Source organism: Orbicella faveolata, unplaced genomic scaffold (genome assembly GCF_042242905.1).
Source record: "Orbicella faveolata isolate gen_17 unplaced genomic scaffold, um_ofav_v1 contig_47, whole genome shotgun sequence".
Lineage (NCBI taxonomy): Eukaryota > Metazoa > Cnidaria > Anthozoa > Scleractinia > Merulinidae > Orbicella > Orbicella faveolata.
In genome coordinates, this window is record NW_028301577.1 from 23,208,482 (window position 1) to 23,229,033 (window position 20,552).

At 39.5% G+C, this 20,552-nt stretch overlaps 2 protein-coding genes across 2 annotated transcripts; one reads left to right on the forward strand and one right to left on the reverse strand.

Moving 5' to 3' along the window:
* The first annotated feature begins 30 nt into the window (after window positions 1-30).
* LOC110060954 (ankyrin repeat domain-containing protein 61-like) lies at window positions 31-3,730 on the forward strand. The gene is made up of 3 exons (XM_020767763.2): window positions 31-137; window positions 1,888-1,997; window positions 2,494-3,730. The coding sequence occupies exons 2-3, from the start codon at window positions 1,964-1,966 to the stop codon at window positions 3,288-3,290; spliced, it is 831 nt and encodes a 276-aa protein (XP_020623422.2). The 5' UTR covers window positions 31-137; window positions 1,888-1,963; the 3' UTR covers window positions 3,291-3,730.
* A 1,007-nt stretch (window positions 3,731-4,737) lies between these two features.
* Window positions 4,738-19,502, reverse strand: LOC110060937 (putative Polycomb group protein ASXL2). The gene is made up of 13 exons (XM_020767744.2): window positions 19,263-19,502; window positions 19,074-19,153; window positions 14,689-14,800; window positions 13,780-13,813; window positions 13,275-13,654; window positions 11,766-11,942; window positions 11,114-11,141; window positions 10,677-10,756; window positions 9,795-9,904; window positions 8,748-8,821; window positions 7,589-7,662; window positions 6,150-6,181; window positions 4,738-6,029 (listed from the first exon to the last, which is right to left on the reverse strand). The coding sequence occupies exons 1-13, from the start codon at window positions 19,326-19,328 to the stop codon at window positions 5,204-5,206; spliced, it is 2,073 nt and encodes a 690-aa protein (XP_020623403.1). The 5' UTR covers window positions 19,329-19,502; the 3' UTR covers window positions 4,738-5,203.
* Window positions 19,503-20,552: the final 1,050 nt, after the last annotated feature.

Genomic DNA, 20,552 nt, shown 5'->3' on the forward strand with positions numbered 1-20,552 from the left:
ACATCTCAAGTGATTCGTACTCAGTGCCGCGCGTTTGAAGACACCAGAAACAAAGAAAATCAAAACAAAGCCGGTATGAAGGCGGCACATGGCGAAGAAATAGAACCGACTTTTTTGCCGGGCAGGACGAAAAAGAGGTAAGAAATTTACTGTTATGACGTAATGTACTCGACTGTAAAGGTAGCAGAAGATTTAAAAATACCCCATGGCTGTTTTGGGCCTTTTAAACGTCTGTGAGATAGACGAAAAACCGAAACTTATTTGACAATGAAGCCTGCTTTGGAAAAAAAAAATATAGATCTGCCTGCATTTGATGCTCACGAGCTTATCGAAAGAGATACTTTTAAAGTTAGGTACTTATATTGTTCTTGTACTTCAGTTTGCGTCGCTACCGGTGGCAGCGAAAGATGGTGAATATACAACAAAAACTTTTCTGACAACTTTTCTCATTTCGATGATTTTTTTATTTATTTATTTATTTATTTATTTTTTTTTTTTTGCGTAGTTCGAAAGTTTCGATATGCGACAAACATGTATGGGTCCACACAGCCGACGCAGCCTCGGTTCCAGTTTCAAAACAGCAAAAAAAAAAATATCGATTTCAAATCAAAAAAATAAAATAAACGTAGTTTTGTTGTCACAGTCGATGATTCCATGAATCACTTTTTAGCGTACCAGTTTTGCATTTTAAATGAGATATATTTACAGGTCATTGTCAGATACAATTGAACGAGACTTTACCGAAGCAAATATTTACAAAGGACAGAAAAATTCTGATCTAACGCTTTTTACGTATCATGTACCAAACCAACTTTTATTCCATCCTCACAATACATAAACGTGCATGGTGTTTTTAGTCCTTTCTTTGTACTAATATTTGTATTTGCAAAGTGAATTTGAATAAATTACTGAATTTAATCTCGCCGGAAATAAGAAATCGCGCGACCCGCCTCGTACCCAGATTCTTCCGGGATTTCCGGCCCAGTGGCATAAGATCAAGGGCGCAAAGAATCACGGCAACTTTCGGCGAGGATGTCCGACAAACTCACATCGCACCCTCCGGAATGTTCACACTGTCACCACGTACCAGAGTATTGACTGAATTAAGAATTGGAAACGTAACGTCCCTGCGGAAACTCGGCTAAGATAAGAGAATTTCCTGAGAAAACTGGAATTATCTTCATTCTGTTTCCTCCTGTATTGTCCAGGAGCTCAATTTACGAAGCTCTCCTCAGTTAACATGCACCCTAAAGCCTAGTTCACACTAGAGACATAACGACATAACGACATCGACATAACGACAGAAAAGAAAAGAAAAGATCAGTTTTATCTTTATGTTGTTATGTTCATACCGTTATGTTGCTAATATGTCATTATGTCTACATGTTCACACTACAAACATAACGTCCTTTTTACGTCAACATAACGTCCTTTTTATGTCGTTCGTGACGATGTCGTTATGTCGCTAACGTGAACCAGGCGTAAGCATTCAGTTACTTCACAGCACCTTCTGTATTCGAACAATACTTACGAGACATCTTAATCTAAAAGGCCTTCGTGAATCTGTTCCCAGTAATTTAAGCTAAAGCATCCAAAAGAGCTTTACAGGTAAATGTCATTGAAACAAGAAAGAAGAAATAAAAACTTTTTTGTTGCATTCAAGCTCTATTCAGTGCAAAGAAAGGTCAAGAAAATTAGAAAAGCAAGGTGCACGAGCTGTTGACGTGTTCAATTACCTGATTAGTTTCGCGTCATTTTTACGAACTGGTTTCCACAGTTTTTCCCTCGGTTGTTTTGAATTGTGAGAAGCAGTGACAGATAGCCCCAGGAACATGAGAACATTTTCTCTTGCCCAGGTTTTAGTCTGTATCTTCATTAACTGCGCAGATTACAAGCAAGCAACAGAAAGTAACGGCGAAAGAAACACCAAGTGACGTACAGTGAGCCTTGCACTGATCTGAAGATGCCGCGGACTAGAAGACTGACTAAAGGACAGGGTAAGTGTTTTAGTACAATTTCTCTAGATCAGTTAACTATAATTAAACTAGAAATTATTTCTCCAGAGATGCTGAAAAACTGCCGGATAAGTGATCACCTTTTCTGTATGTATGATCTCAGTGCGTCTTTTGAAGTGATTTGACTCAGTTTCTTTTAGTCACACTCAGTTTTTTCCACTGTCCATGGAAACTTACATTAGTACTGTTCTCAGGGGAAAAACCCTAAAACAGGCGGAAACGGTATTCAATTACAAGAGAGATATAGGACGCAGAAAAAGGCTAACGGAAAGGTTAAAAATATTTTTCAATTTCGTCCCGAAATTGCGCCATCTTCGCGCGCGCGAAAATGCAAAAAAAAAAAGGCTGAAGTCAAATGTGCGTGTTAGTGTCACGTGATCGTGAACTTCGCTCGCGCGGCTATTTATTGGCATTAGGAACTAAATATAATTGAAATTGTTGCAGTTATACTGATTGAAATTTTTATCCCCGTTTGCAGGATCTCAGAGTATTTTTAAAAGATTCAAGTACGACGTTGCACATTCCACTGATCAAGAATTATTGAACAGCCAGCTGAGGAACGCTTTGCGCTCAAGCGCACCACCAACACACATTCAGAACTTGTTGCTACGCGGTGCAGACGTCAACTGCGTTGATTCTTTGGATTACACCCCTCTTCTTCTGGCTCTGACTGCTTCGCCATCAGAAAACATGCTGGACACCGTACACCTCCTGTGCGAGTTTGGAGCGAATGTTAATTACAGCAACGGCGTGTTCTTTGGTGAAACACCGCTTCATTTCGCCGCAACGCTTAACGACTACGCGCTCATAGAGCTACTGTCTCGTTATAACGCAAATGTGCACGCGCGGAATCACGCGGGATACACGCCCTTGCACGTGGCGGCGCAAAGTGGTAACGAAGCTAGTGCAGCCGCGCTTTTTCTCTGCGGGGCGGACTTAAACGTTCAAGAGACTTACTGTGGGTATACTCCTCTACACTTGGCCGTGATTGGCCAGTTTGAACACGTTGTCAGGGCAACGGTGTCACTTGGTGCGAGGATTAGCCAATCGGATAACTGCGGTTTAACTGCCATTGACAGGTGTAACTCAAGAGAAACCCGGGAATTTTTAGTAGGTGCTCTTCATCCGGAGATGTCGAGTCTCCAGTCCGTGTGTCTTTCGATTGTAAGAGAAAAAACAAGAAAATCTTCTGGAGTATGTGGCTTTGACGATCTACCTCTTCCCTTTACAATGAAAAGAAGATTGAAACTTCAGAATGGTTTAGCAGCATGTTGAAGGCTACCTATAGCAATTTTGTGATTAGAACTAAATTTATTTCCTTTGATCAGGAGGATGAAAAATTAACATTTTATCTCCTGGGTTACCTTCAAATACAGACTTAATTTTTTTTTTTTTTACTGTTTTAAAGGTTCTTATAAACTTTAATCTATTCCCTTCTTATTAGTGTTTAACTACAGGCGAGAAAAGTATGCTGGCAGCTTGAAGCTACAGGTTGTATGCCGATCAAACGAAAATAATTTTATTTATCATTTTACAGAATTATTTATTACTTTCTGCTATTACTGTACAGTAATTTATTACGATGCATACGTGGAATCATTTATAAAGATACAAATCATATTTATTAACTTTTTGAATGTTCTAATAAATTGTAATTTCAGTGCTACAAGAATGGGATCAAATGAAAACTAAATAAATTTTGATCTATTTTGTTTCCAGTAAAAACTGAATTTCTAGATTTGTCAAGGTTTCCATGTAAAGCCAAAAATAGAGAGATCGTCCAACCCCTGGTGGTCACAAAGTAAAATTTTCCTCGCACCGGCTTCCATGAAAATCCAACATCTCTCTAAAAGCTTAGTCACGCACGCCTTCGGGGGTCTATCCCAACCTCTTCCCCAGGGCCTTCTTCTCGACGATTTTTCTCAAAACCAGCTGCTGTTGCCGGCCCAAATGGGGAAGGGACAGGGGAGGCGAAAAGCGAGAAAGAAGGGGATTGAATCTCCCGTCCACCAATGCCCGCTATGCCTTCCCGTCTCCCCCGTTTACTCCTTCTGTGCTGACCTGCGATCAGGCGTTCCTTTTCATCTTCGACCGGAAAAAAGAACGCCTGTTCGCAGGTTACTCTTACTTCGACCAGACGGACGATGGATCAGAAACCCTCCCTGGAGACCGGAGTTTGGGGGGGGGGGGGGGAAGAGAGGAGGGGGGCGGGACGGAGAGAGTGTAACGGACAATGCACCGGCATGCCACTCCAGATTAACAGAGTTGATAGCTATTTAAAACTGTGTAGCGCCAAGCATACAGCGTATACGGGACGTCTGTGTCGCAAGCTACGTAGCGTTTCGAATGGCAATATAATATGGTCAACTTCTCGACAGTGTTGCTTTTAACAGTGGCACGAGACTTTTTAAGACAACAGACCCTTTGCAGGATCTGGTCACATGGTACGGAATTAATTATACTGGGACGCAAGTTGCGCAGTGGGACTTCCAAAACAAAGGAACTCGTACCAGTCCAGCCCGACTTTCCCTTGTTTTGGAAGTCCCACTGCGTAACTTGCGTCCCAGCGTAATTAATTCCGTACCGTGTGACCGGATCCTGCAAAGGGCCTATTTCTAAATTACGGACCTAAACTCAACCTTGTGCGGAAGCATAGATCCCCAAAACATTTCTTCTTACACTACTTTTCCCTTGCAATATATATTGTTGAGTTCAAACCACGAGCCGCCTCACGTTTTATTTATTAAAAACACACCAGGACAACAGATTTCATTGATAATAAATTTTTAGTTTTTTGCTTCAAATCCAACTTTCCTGGTCATTTGGGTTACTATTTACAATATTTTGCATTCATATGTTATCTTACATAATTCAAATAAATTGTTCTGTCTCTTCTTTAGACTATCAACGATTGTAAAATTAAAAAAAACGTTCTCCAGTATACAGCTAGTTACATGAAACATCGTCGAGTTAAACTTGGTAGACCTTTCATACTTCGAAAAAAAGACAGGGCTATATCTTACAAACAAAGACCAAACACGGCGGTTTGAGAATATTGGAACCTGGAATTAAAAAAAACACTTGTTACTGCAATGCTGCATCACCTTGTTTGAGTTGAGGAAACCAAATGACAATAAATTTAAGGACGGGAATAAAGTGACTTCTTTGTGATCGTCGAAGACGCGCACTTAGTTCACGCTTACACAAGCGTTGCAAAGCTGGGCTGTGTTTATACAGTCGTCGTGGCAGAACGCACCGCATTTTCTGCAAATCTCCATCGCCTTTAACCGGCATGAACAACTTTTTAGCAACATCGACCTGTTGAAGTTCTTGGCGGAAACCACGGTGGACGTGGAACCACTTTTCGAGGCGCTGCCCGAAACAGCGCCCCGACGTGTTAAGTTCTCTCTGTTAGCCGCCGCTTGCTGACGCATAGCAGCGCGCGACGGCGGTCTCGGTTTTATAAGCGAGGACGGCGAACGCAGCTCTACTCCATCGTTAGAGAGTATAGACGCGCTAGAAATAGAAGTCGCTGATGAATCCATGGATAAGGAACTATTAGAACCAGCCTCGCTGCATGGCGTCTTGATTGTCCGTTTTTTGGCGTATGCCGTGCTAGCAGTAAGCATATTTGGCGGCGCACTAGTTGTTACGGCTTTCAAAGCCTCCGTAGCAACAGCTACCGTGACCATCCTGAAAATGGGTATGGACCGCTGCCGAGGCGGTCGGGCGTTTGCTCGGAGCTGCTTCGCCGCCTCCGATCTTCTGGACTCCGTCACCCGTTTGGGAAGGCAGTGCGATGGCAGTTTTTGCACAGGTACAGTCAGCGGCTGTATCATGGCGCTTGTGATCCTGTGTGATTTAGCTGGGGAGAACTGTGACCTGCCGTAACTGGGATCCTTATGACCAGCGGTAATCGTACTTCTGGGTGAAGAGGCTGGGGCCGGGGCAAGTGGCGCGGTGAAATAGGAACGAGCTAGGTCTTGGGGCGAAGAATCGTCTTCGGAAAGGTTCCTGTAAAAGAGAAATTCAAAATTGAGTCATAATATCAAATTCTGTAAAGCAAACTTGCTGTTTACTAAGCAAAACCAATACTCTTTCTCTTGCTCGCAAAGCAAAATGAAAAGAACTTACTTTTTGCCCCAGACAGGTTCAAAGAACTTAGCCTGCAAAAGAAACAGTAAGGTGAAAAGAAAGAAAAGCTAACTAAACAGGGCTTCAAGCTGAAAATCAAGGCGCCAAAAGTAGTCGTTAGCCCTTCCATTCTCAAGAGTACAAAGATTCAAAGAGTAAAAAAGGTATCTATCATTTTCATTTCATTTTGGCTGCTACGGAAGAAACACCAGTGCAGGAGATTCTCGACAGCTTTCATTATCAATCAATCAACCTTTGTATGTACGTACTCTTGCTAAAAAAAATTACAATGTTCAATGAAAATATTAAAGTGAAAATTAGGGTACTAGCTGCCTGGAATAACCATAGGGGCTAGCGGAGCCAGGCAGCCAGTTAACATCAGCATTTATTTACATGGTCGTATACCGGGGTTTCATCCACGGACATTGAAGATATACCTCTTACTAACCGAGTTCGAGGGCCGTACTGTAAGTTACGAACCGATGTTTTTCCCCATCAATTTATGGCCCAAGCGCGAGGCGCGCGGGGCATAAATCGAAGGTGAAAAAAAACCAGGATCCGTAACTTACAGTACGGACCGAGAAAACGAGGTTAGTAAGATACGGGTGTCTGACGGGTTCGGGAACGATTTCTATTCACACAGAACGGCTTCAAATTTCAGACGAACCTCGAAATCTAAATCGTTAGTAGGTTTTAATACTCAATTTCAGAAGTAAAAGAGAGTTTTAAGCTTTTACCTGCTAAAAATGTTAAGAACACTTGGCGATTCATCACGAAACATTTTGGCAACAAAAACAGCTTTAAATTTCAGCGGGCCGTACAGTCGATTATGGCCCGCTAAATTGACCAATCACAGCGCGCGTACTAACTGAGAGATATAATAAAGAATCATCTTGTACAGCATGACAAACAAGCTCAATGGCTTTCACTTGAATGGTCACACTTGCCGACTTAGAAGTAAGCACCTTGCACAACATGCCAAACATTACTACATGAAAGAACGGCTAAACAGCTTTCGTTTGAATGGTCTCACAATACAGTTTCATCCAGGGCCACAAAAAGCCAAACAATCCAATTGAAATAAGTTTTAACACAGGACATGAAAGGAAAGTTCAACACTCTAGTTGATCTAAACAAATGAACGAAAAAAAAAAAAGTAAATAGTGCAGTTGTAGAGATTGTAAGAAGATAAAGAAAACAACCATGCAGACCTTGAGATGAAGAATATTATTAGATGAAAAGAAACAGATAAATAATAATAAGAAGAATAAGAAGAATAAAGGTAATGATAATGATAATGATAATGGTAATGATAGTGATAGTGACAGTGATAGTGATAGTGATAGTGATAGTGATAGTGATAGTGATAGTGATAGTGATAGTGATAATGATAATGATAATGATAAATTTGAAGGCAGCAAAGGAAATGGAAAAATTACCTTCCAGGGATCTAACTTAGCCAGCCTCTCTTCCTCCTGTTTCATTCTTTGCTGCATGTCAGTCATAAAATCACCTGCAAGCAGAGGGAAATGCCAAATGAAACATAAATTACAGTGCTTAAAGAGGAAGCCACACCAGTCCTGGGTGGTTTTCTTGCCGTTCCTCTATCCAGGTCGAATTGGAATCTGGAAAAGTTGGTTTTTGGTAGGAGTGCTCAGGAAAACTGGAGTACCCGCAATAAATCTCTTGGAGGCCAAGTAAGGCAAGAACCAACACCAAACTCAACTCAAACTCAACCCAAACATGGCACTGGTGTACTGTCACAGGGCTCAAAGTTAACGACCAACTGGTCGCATATGCAACAAGATTTTTGGTTTTGTGCCTAAAAACATCATGTGTGATCGCACCAGCACACCTTAAAAGCCAAAGAACAGTGTGACTGCTTCCTTGCTGGACCATACTTACATACCCTGACCAGTAAGACAGGAAACAGAAGCTTCAAAGAATAAATGTAAAATGTAGATGTAACACAACCAGGCTCTAAATAATAAAGTTACATCACTTCCCTTTCATAAGTTTCAAGTGGATTCTCCAAACTAAAATTTTGGGAGTGTGCATGAAAATTTACACCTGGTAACACAAGTGCTCCCAAAGCCAAAAACAAACTTTGAGCCCTGTTTAGAATCTAACCTGGGCCACATTGGTGGGAGGTGAATTCATGCTCTCAACACTGCATTAACCCTGCTCCCTAGTCACTAATCAAGGGAGGTGCAGTGGCCTCATGGTTAGTGCACTTGTCTCTCCGGATCAACTTGTCCGGGTTCGAGCTTTGGCCGAGCACATTGCGTTGTGTTCTTGGGCAAGACACTTGACTCTCACACTGCCTCTCTCAACCCAGGTGTATAACTGGATACCGGCAAATTTAATGCTGGGTTTAACCCTGCGATGGACTAGCATCCCATCCAGGGGGGAATAGAAATGCTCCTAGTCATTTCATGCTACAGAATCTGGGATAAGCTCTGGCCTGATGGGCCACTTGGCTCATATGCAGACTTTACCTAGTCACTAATCACATTGGCTGAATGAACAAAATGTGTAAACATGCTAAGTCATTATTCTCTTGTTATATCAATAAGAGATATGTTGTATGAGCCTCACCATCCTGAAGCCGGTCCTTCCATGAATGGCATGCGCTAGCAAAGAACTCATTAGTAAATGCAGTGTGTGATGGTCTGAAAAAGAACATTAATGAAATGATATTTACTAAACATCACAGGAACATGGTCAAGAAAACCTCTTATTATCACCAACAATCATGCTAGTCTATTTTACGCGTGTAGGATATACATGTAGAGTTCTTGCCAGATCATCACCACAAGTGCATTTTTGTTTAAATGTTATAATGCAGAACCCTGCCTTACAATCACCCTGTTAATACACCCACCTTGTTATTGCCACTACTTTATTCTGGCTGAACATAAGCTCAGTCAATCATGAATTTTCTTATTTAAAGAACCCGTTTAGTAGCCACCCCGCTAATATGGCCAGATCTTTGTGGCCCGTTGCTGACCTGATTAACAGGGTTCCACTGTACTGTATATTTTCACTGGACTACAGTAAGGTCAATGGCAGATTCCACTGATATAGTGCATCCTTGTCGCACATAATTTCTCATCTCAATTAGCATCGCTAGGAAATTGCGTGTATGGGCGCTTGCAGCAAATTCTTTCATTTGTTTCATAATCTAATTCATAATGCAAGACCAAAGACTATTTTGTTGAATGGCACAAATATGGTAAGTAATAAATGATTTTTTTTTTTCAGAAATTATACACTTTCCCCTTTCAGACTACTTGAGTTCTTAGTAAATTTTTGCAGGTTGAATAGTTAATAAAAGGGCCAACCAACTTGTGCAAAAAAAAAAACCCAAAAAAAACAAGAAAGTGACCCTCATCTTTTATGGCATTTTCGCATTATACATAGCATGATTATCAAGCGCACACAGTTTGACAATTTGATAATACTCCACAGAACTTTTCCGATGGAATCACCAAGCAATGCATGAAATTCTTTGTGTACTAGTTAACATGTAATGACAACTACAAGCTACAGCCTGTTATATGCAATGTTCAGTTGTTGCTGCTCCCTCAAAAAGAAAGCATTATGTATTAACAATTCTTCCTCATTATGTTGTAAAACACACACCTCAGTGCTCCGTCAGGTCCTATTGATTTGTCAACTTTAGGTAGCAGCATCACCAACTGGTACTGATACCATGGTGGAAGCATATTGAATGTGCGCTGGTTTATAAGTGACTAAACAAAATATAATGACCAAAATGAGTTGTAGGAAACAAATTGTGCCAGTTTCTAAATAACTGATAGCCATCTAAAATCCACACTAAAAAGCAAGCCAGAAAGGAAAGATAGATTTTTCTCTCACATTTGCACAGGGTGTTGCTACATGTAGATCAGGATGATAAGGGCTGAAGACTGTATGAGTACCACCTTGTGGATTGATGGTTGCAGCAATGTTTATAAGTTCTTGCAAGTAATATGCATCTAATATGCATTGCACGCAACACTCCATACCATTTTCAAGCATTTTACAGAAATTGGTTGGATTTTTCTGAATGACTCAGAAACCAAGGAAGAGGGAATTTTAGGGAGTCAAAATCCAAATCATTTCCTGAGGGAGCATGGCTTGGCTCATTTAGAGCTCCTTGTTACAGAAATTGGCCACTATTTGTCCTCGATCTGTGCCTGCATTGTCATCAATTCTCACTGATCAATGGGTACCAACCTAATAGACTGGACATCAAGACATGATTGATCATTGCAGCTATGAACAACTTAAACAGTTGTGAAATTATGCTTGAAAAAAATTCCGGCTTAATTTCACAACTGTGTCGTGCATAACTGCAATGATCAATCAAGTCTTCATATCTTTCTCCACAGTTCAAATATATGATATTTCATGTATTCACTTGTAGACTGGACATCCTTCCAATCTGACTTAAGTTTTTGCTTTAGGCATTGTTGAGCTAGGCTGTGGCAAATGCTAGTCGATACATTTTGTGATACTCACACGAAGGGGGATGTTAATGAGAATGGAGTCTGGGGACTGGATATCTACTCGTCCTTCTTTGGTTCTCTTCAGCTGGGCAGCTGAAAATATGGACAAAAATGCAAGGTTGCAATATCGTACTGTTTAAATTAGCACGAACTACATTTAAAACAAGAACAAATGTGAGAAAGTGCCCAGAAATTTGCAGTGAAGTTCTGTCTAGTCTCCTGGAGATCTTTGTATGAAGAAAAGGCAAGAGTTTCACAAGCAAATCACTTGTTCAAATGCCTGTTTCATGCCAGCATAATTTATGCAGGTCCTTGTACCATAACTCTTGCTACTACAAGAATTGTCTTTACAATATCGTGGGTGTGCAGGCAGCACTATTAATAATTACACCTTTGTGTTGATTGAAATACATGTATAATCATTTATCAAACAAATCTTAAAAATCTTACCAACACTCATTTTCTTGTATCGTCTTGGCTAGAATTAAATGAGGCCAACAATTAAAACACAGGAACATGTATTACTTTAACTAAACATTTAACGTTATGATTATTCTGTGAGCATCAGGGGTTTTATTAATGGCCAGGCTTAGCAAATTAAACAGCACAACAACCAAACCTATTTGCCTGCTTCCCAAAGTACTGTATCAGGGAGCTTACTAAGCCATGAGGAAAATTGTTTAATGAGCAGAACAGTGGCTATGAACATACAGTAGAAATTGTTCTCTGTTTCTTTGCTGTCCTCTGTGAACAGCAAAGTGAAATATCCATGTTCTGCATCTTGTGAGGAACAGGAACAACAACAACTAATGTTTTGTATTTCCTTTTGGGATTGAATGCCATCATTACATATCAAGCTTAAGCAAGTTTTTAGACTGACAGTTATACAGTAATACAGAGTTCACAGTTCTGGTAATTGCCAAATTTGAAGGTAAAAAATAAAAATTTCTTTTTCAAGAGGCATTGTCCTCAGCATTGCCATTGTCAATTGCCTTAGCCCCCTGTTGTTATGTACAGAACAGTAAATAAGACATTTGTGATCTCTCTCTAGATTCAAAAGATAAACAATTGACAAAACCAGAAATCTTTACAGGTAACCCACCTTTGAAGTTGTCCAAAGATCAGAAAATTTCTCTAGTTTTTCTTTACCATCCACACCATTGGCAGAGCCTGGAGGCCTTGGAAAGCTGTGGCTTGCTATGGCATTGGCAGTCACGGATGCACTTGACGGAGGTATTAGTTTGGATGAGGGTGGAACAAGGGCACACGGAGCTTTTACCTGGAACAGAAAGTAGAGATATCTTTCATAAATTTACTGATAAGGACAAATGCTGCAGTCAGGTTCACAATATACCAACTGATAAATCTCAGGCATAGACTAATAAATCTTACTTTTAAAGTTCGAACGACTAATTTACTTCATGATTTATATGTAATGTAGCAATATTTGCATTACATCATTTCTTGCCCATTAGGGATGGTTCATTATTTATGGGGATGACAGGGTCAGGAAAAAAGTGACCAGGACATAAACAAATTTTCATTCTGAATCAATGGGCTGCTAAATTCTTGGACATTGAAACGAGCAAGTTCTCAAAAGTAAATTATATATATCCTTCTTTAAGAAAACACAAGACCACTTCAGAGTAATGGTGATAAATGTACACATATTGCAGTTACATGTATAATCCCTTCAGGCTTTTATTGCAAATTGACAAAGGCCATCATACTTTTTGTATAGTTAAGCTTAAATATAGGCTAACAAACATACTAATGTTATATATTTTTATCTTTCCTTCTCCATCAAGGAAAAACATCGTTGAGATCAAAGTGGCCCCAAATGTTTTTTCTAGCCTTCAGTTAATAGTATTAAATCACCTGTATTAAATTCTTTCAATTTTCCCTGACTTTTCCTCAAAACATCAATTTTCCCTTGTTCAAAATAAAATTCCTTGGCTTTTCCTTGACCTTGAAGATTTTTTTCCCTGGCTACACTGTTCCTGACCCGAGGCAACCCAGGCAACAAAGTATGCTAATTAATGATCAAGAAAAACTGAGACAGATTGCAAACCACAAACTTCGAAAAAAAAAAACTTTTGCCATCCATCTATGTATCTACATCATAAACTGAAATGCACTGTCAAGGTTTTGCAGTAAACAACCATGTGTAAAAACCATTAAGCGGTTTAAGAACCTGCTGGGAGAAATTTGCCATATTTTAATATAAAAAAATATAAGAACCTGTTTAGACAAACAAGAACAAGCGGATTCTTATATTTGGGCAGAATTACGATAAACATTTGAACGGAGCACGACTTAAAGTTTGCAAATTTATATTACACGAAAATGCATCATATTTACAGTTGTGAATAAATACACTGCATGTGCAAGGCCAACCCAAACTTATTTATTTTTCTGGTAATCAACAACTGTATCTCTTTCATATAAATTAAGAACCTAATTAAGAACTTACTCAGCCTAAATTGCCAATAACCACACCAAAAATAAAAGAACCTATTTTGCCAGACTTCAAAAAAGCAGGTTCTTACTCGCAGGTTTTAACTGTATCACTATCAGTGTAAACTGGACAGTCAAACATCGCAAAACTTACTTTCCCATTGCCATTCTTTCCACTTGCACCTGTGCCGCTCTCAACAGTACCCACTTTGAGATTTTTTAACACCATCTTTGGAACAGGTCGTGTACTCGTTAAACGTGGCCTTTTATTTGCTGTCTGATTACGTGGTCCTGGCTTGGGACCACGCTTCTTCTGCAGCCTTCCATCTTTGGTGAGCGGTACTTTTGGCTTAAGATCAGATGGCGGATTGGGCGGGGGTGGTTTTAGCTGCGGCTTCATGATATCGTTCGTTCCCAAGGGCACCTTCACTTTGCCATTGTGGAGATGTGGGCCATTTATGCTGTCCTTGTCGAGGAACATGTTAAATTCTGAGTCGTCAGCCATGTCCATGAGGTCGGAGTCAGAATCTTGCACTACAGTAAGACATTTAAGAAAATGTGAATAAACATCTGCCACACTTAATTTATAACTAAACAACAGCCACAATCAAAAATATTATTTTTCAGCAGAATAGATCAAATGCAAAAACATTCCATACCAGAATTTTCTTCCAAGGTTTCAACTCTGTTGGGCTACAAAATAATAGAGAATGACACGGACAGTGCAGGATATTATATGTAGTACAGAGGAATTACTTAAATGTGAATCAACAAACACTAAAAATTACAAGCAGATGACAGATAAAGGGTTCATTCAAATTACAAGGCCAGGGATGCATTTAAAGGATAATTTGGCATGGCTAAGTGGTCAGCACGTCAGACTTGCAATCCAGCGGTCCCAGGTTCGAGTTCCACTCTGACCACCTCCTGGATTTGATTTAAGGTAGACCCAAGTTCAAATCCTCCGCTGCACTTGTAAATAGCTAACTGGTCTGCCTCCAGCCAGTTGGGATTCTTACAGTCAAACCAAGTGAAGCGTACCCCTCAAGATTACATATTTAATGAATCGATTATTTGAATTTTGAACCCGCTAATCGTTTCAAGAATGCAATAATGAATTGCTTATTTGAATATTGAACTCGCTAGTCATTTCAAAAATCAATATTAAATTGATTTTTTTGAACATTAAATCCATTAGCTGTATTCTTGGAATGACCAGAGGGTTCAATTTTCCAATAATCAATTCATTATAATAATTGCATTCTTGAAACGACTAGCAGGTTCAATATTCAAATAATCAATTCATTAATGTAATCTTGAGTGGTACGCTTCACTTGGTTTGACTGTAACAATGTTATGTTCGATTTGAATTATTTCTTTCAGTTGTTTGCTTGGCCCCACTAGTCTTTGTGCTATAAACACTGCCGAGGGTATTTTAATTTATTAAATTTTTATTTACTTTAACTCACAAATTGCATAAATTGAATGAGCAATATCAAATTTCCATTCCACTATTGCCTTGGCCAAATAGCTAAAAATCAACTAAAAAAATGAATAAGTTTACTTACATTGAGTTTGTAGCAGCTCATTCGCCCCTCCACCTTGATAAAGAGATCATTGGGACCACGAGAGTTGGTGTGAAGCATAGCATTCAGACATGCTAAAGGAGCTGTCCCACGGCTGTCAAATATACATATAATGAATTAGAAATTAGCCAAAATAAAATATGTGCATTCACTGGTTTAAAATTGTGATTCTATTAGGCAATTAGATTACGAGCTCAAGATTATTCTATTGTGCGATAGTTGACTCGGGCTGCGCCCTCGTCACCTATCCTGTGTAGAAATCGAGAGTGAATCTAATTGTTTTAGTATAAATCTACTAGTCATTAAAAACTTTCTCTAAATCCTCTTCACAGACACTTTGAAAACGCCAAGAAACAGCCATCATTTTGTTAACAAGGGCACACTGCCACGCTACACAATATCTATAACAGAATAGATGCCAGTGGCGTAGCCAATCAGAGAACAGAATTCGTGATAGAATGTTAGTAGATTTGTACTACAACTCAATAGAAACACAGAACTAGCATGAGCCGTTGACATGATGATGCACGAGCAAAGTGAATTTACATTTTGATGATCAAAGTAAAGAAGTCATTTTCTTTTTTTCACTGGAATTTTCTAAAAGAAATAGAAAACATGTTCCCCATGCTGTATTTCTATTCTCTTGATTTCTATGCATGATAGTTGACTCGGGTTGCACCCTTGTCAACTATTACGTGATAGAAATCTCGAGCTCATAATCTGATTGATTAATAGAAACACTCGTGAAAGTTTAGGAGAACTTGAAAAACCTGTGGAAACACTTGCCTGTCAGCTTGTATTCCCACAGCATTTCTCATTCTCCCGAACTACCGATAAAATAAATATATATTCTAACCTTTTTTAGCCTTGTAAATAGAAATTACTTTGAAATATATATTCATAATCCATGTATTTGTTTTAGTTCACTGTTAACCTTGGTACAATTTGGTGTTTTCACAGTATTACCATACATCAGAACAAAGCAAAATACAAAATTGAAGAAGCTAGTCATAAAAGGGGATAAGTGATGATTTTGGTTGCTTTTCTTTTTTCTTGCTCCAAATTAGCTGAATTTTTGCATGTGGTCTTCAATGTAATAGAAAAACGTGGTTCTGTATTTTTGTCGCTGGTTTTTGCTTTGTTTGCGAGTTAAAACGTAGGCAAAAAACTTGGCTTTTCCTAGCCATGCCTTTAGGAGTTTATTTGTTGAACAGCAAACAGGCAGACTGTTTATAGTGTATGAAGTCAAAACCAAATCCCACAGCATATAGAGTGGAAATCTGGGAATGGATTGTTTACACCGGTTATTGTGACGTGAACACAACACGTGAATCGATCGAGCATCAAACGAAATGCCATCAAACAAACAAGAGATGGGCCGCATTAGAGCTCTGTCAACTAATATCTTAAGCATTGTTTTAAAGTACCTTGTATGCCTGCCTGGTGGTTGAGAGGCATCATAAAGCCTCGATAAACCCGTAAGTCATCAGCACGTTTTAAAGAATCAAAACGTGTTCTGAAACTTCGAAGGCAGTCAGATCGAGCCAGGTAGCAAAGTCCAAGAGCAGTTCTTGCCCAAGAAAAATACCCTCTGGTGAGTTGTGGCCCATTTGCCAAGTGTTGCTAGCGTCAAAGTTTGGAAAGCGAGAACTGGTTTTAGACTTATAAAATTTGTCTTGTATCGACCGCCATGTTTTCCCGCGCACGAGGTGTAAAGACCCTTCCCGGCATGCATTGCGATTACGTTCTGCCGATGTTTCTCGAACTGGTAACTAGATTTAAATATAATAATGGCCAGCAAGTGGCGATCGATTGTAACAGATCTGTGATCCAGTTTGCGTTGATTTTATTTCAAATCGGCATGATTTGTAGTGTTTTGAGCTTCTGGGATCAGGGGACATGCAGATGTATGGAGACCGGTACGTTGCGCAGAAGGGTTAATCTGTTAATCTGTCAGCCCTATTTATAAAGCGTTTTCACGTGGAGTCATCAAATTCTTAAATCCAAAACTAAACAGCCACCAAGGTTGTTTTCTCATCAGGCATAAGAGGTACCAGCGCATTTTGAACTTGGAAGTTATGGCGGTGCGTGACATAAAGCTACAATCGCGTTTGTCGAAAACTATGTTTTATCTCGTGATTTTTTAGCCATTTAAGACGTTGCCGTATTTGGAAAAGTGCTTATTGAAATGTTTATGTTTCATTTTATTTTTATTTACACCTTTTTTTGACCTGAAATCAACATTTTTGAGCTTATACGTTGCGTGAAATTACCATTTTCAGGAGCCCATCATGGGCTCCTACCATTTTGCTGTTTTCTAAGTGAAACCAACATCCTTGCCATCATGCGTTAACGTCAAATCAACATTTTAACCTATTTACACTTGAAATCAACATCATTGAGCTTATGCGCTACGTGAAATTACCATTTTGCTGTTTTCTAAGTGAAATTAACATCCTTGCCATCACGCGTTAACGCGAAATCAACATTTTAACCTATTTAGACTTGAAATCAACATCATTGAGCTTATGCACTGCGTGAAATTGACATTTTGCTGGTTTCTAAGTGAAACCAACATCCTTGCCGTCACGCGTTAACGTCAAATCAACATTTTAACCTATTTAGACCTGAAATCAACATCATTGAGCTTATGCGCTGCGTAGAATTGACATTTTGCTGGTTTCTAAGTGAAACCAACATCCTTGCCGTCACACGTTAACGTGAAATCAACATTTAAACCTTTTTTGACCTAAAATCAACATTTTTGAGCTTATACGTTGCGTGGAATTGACATTTTGCTGGTTTCTAAGAGAAATCAACCTCCTTGCCGTCACGTGTTAACGTGAAATCAACATTTTAATCTATTTAGACCTGAAATCAACATCATTAAGCTTATGCGTTGCGTGAAATTGACATTTTGCTGGTTTCTAAGTGAAATCAACCTCCTTGCCGTCACGCGTTAACGTGAAATCAACATTTTAACCTATTTAGACCTCAAATTAACATTTTTGAGCTTATACGTTGCGTGAAATTGACATTTTGCTGCTTTCTAAGTGAGATCAAAGTCCCTGCGGTCGCGGCGGGTCGATCCTTTCTTATGATAAACTGAGGCGAGACTTCGACTTATAACAAAGGCTTGGCTTGGTTATTATAACAAAGGATCGGCTCTGTTTATCATAACAAAGGCCCGGCTTCGTTTATTTGCAGCCTCGGCGGGAAAAGGGGGGTTAGGTATTTTAATCAAAAGTGAACTTTGTCGAAAACGTTCCAAATTTCGCATAGAGTTTTGTTTAGGTATGTTTAGCAATGTCCCATAGTTTTTCCGCTAAACTTTGCTTCGTTTTCAGGATATTGCGTATGCAAAAAACCACTTGGTTTTCCTAGTGGCGTTGTTATAAAGCAAAGCAAAAACCAGCGCCAAAAATACAGGAACACGTTTTTCTATTACATTCAAGACCACATGCAAAAATTCAGCTAATTTGGAGCAAGAAAAAAGAAAAGCAACCAAAATCGTCACTTATCCCCTTTTATGACTAGTTTCTTCAATTGCACCAAGTGTAAAATTACACAACATAATTTTCAACCTTTGAAAAAAAACTTGTGACACTTCCTGCTAAAGCCTCAAATTGTAAAACTAATATCTTTTACTGTACCAAATTAAACGGCTGAAACAAATTGAACCCAGAAAGTCTCTCTAAACCAACAATAATTATCATTGACACATCGCACATATGTCAAAAAGGTCAAAAAGTTTAACAAGCGAGTGGACATTCAGGCGGCAAAACACTTCTAATTATTTCGTAGCAAAGAGATAGAAAAGTACAGCTGCACTCATGGTTGTACTGGCTTTTAGCCAAATTGGTATCGGCATTCACAAAGCAGATGTCAGACCCATGATTCAGTTTCTGTTCTGCAACAACAGCATTCCTTCCCATTCCCTCTCCATAATTTGAGTTCATTCAAAGAAAACACGAACACAGATTTTCGATCGACAAATCCATCAGTCATAACTAGAAAACTAAAATTTTTAAGTGTATCTTTGAGAGGTTTTTTTCTGGATCATTGAATATGTCATCCTCTTAATTCAACCACCGACTGAATAATGATGTCAGTTCAGCAATCGATTTATTTTCTCAAAATAGTAGTTTGTTTTCGTGTAAATCCACAGAACCATTCGATTCCGGCCGTAGGTTCTAACAAGTTGTGCTAAAACCAAAAACTGCAAAGAGTGTGAAAATTATCTTATAACTTATCAAGCGACCTCTCCCACCATCCTTTTATCCCCTGTCAATCATATAGAGACAGACATAAACTGAGATCGCGTAGCACTAAGGTCGGCAGGCGACTACCGGTCCAAACGCACTCACCTTAAATCGCGCAAACCTTCCTCTTGTATAACCTTGAGGATGTCTTTGTGAGTGAGAGGTTCCAGAGACCTCTCTAGCACCTAAAAGCAACAATGAAATTACTCAGTTGACAATAACAAGCACAGAAGGCAAATCACAGAGGGTCGAGTCAGCTGACACTGGGTTCATTGTGTCACCATTGCAGTTTACCTGTTTCGCCGCTTCAGCCCATGTTAAACCCTTCTTTCTCTTCGTTTCTCCTTTTTCCGTACTCATTTTCCGCAAGACCAGTTACAGGTCGATATCGTCGTGAAAATCTGATCTTTTCAAACGCGGAAATGGTCAGGCATGGGCGAAATACGAGGTCTAATGCCGAATAATTCAGCCGATCAAACCGCCATTTTGCAAGCGAACGAAACGAACACAACGGATCACGTGATAATTTAACAGGAAGTTTTGAACCTGGCAACCACGCCTTCATTCCTTTCAAGTGGTGAAAGAGCCTGGGTCGAACTTTTTGTTGTGATCAATTTTTTTCGGCAAAACTAATTTCTCATACGCGATCGACAAAGTTCAAGTGCGTGGCGTTGGATTGAAAGATATTTTCACTGTAACATAATGCAAACCATAAACTTTCTGAACATGAAAATTCTAACGAAAACTAAAGATCCCTAAAAACGCACAGACCAAAGCAAGTTCAAGACTTACTTAAGTGCACAATCACACGCGTTTTTGACTGATCTATCTCGATCGAGAAAAACCTTTTGCGATCGATCCTAGCCGTATCTTCTGCGGACTGAAATAGAACTGATGTTCTTCCATTTCTCCTTGACAACCATCGTGAAAACCCATACCGGTAAAAACAGAATCGCTTGTAACCAAGTGGAATTCGGAACAAGGACACTTCAACTGAAAGTGAGCACTTCGGTTGCATTTGCACCAAGAACATGTTGGCCACAAACAACGACACGCGAACTATGTTACGCACAAGAAAAAGGACGCGGCCTTTTTGTTATAACATACCTGAGAACCAAACGACTGCCCTCCATACAAGCCTTTTCTTAACCAATCAACGGACAGAAATCTCCTTTTCGTTTTGCAGGTACAAACAAGACTTTGCCTTATACGTGAGGCATGACGGGAATATCTCCCCAAACCTTGGGCCCCCAAGGGAGTGGAGAAGGGGAAATTCAAGCCTCATCAGAGACCCCAGGGGCGGGACGTCCTTGGCAACGAAGAAAGGAAGAAAGCGGAAAATCATCGATGTAATGGCAGACCAAGAAATGACTACATGCTGATTCCTTTAACACTATTTTAGTATGCAATATTTTGGGTTCAAACAAAACCTGCAAGTACAAGTCCAGAATTAATTGCTACCTAACAAAATCGATAATTTGCGGACCCAGTTCGACTGACATCACTGGGATCCCTATTATATTTTTCTTCGCTGTTTAGCCATCTCTTAATTTTAGGACCAACATGATTAAAGTAACTGGATAC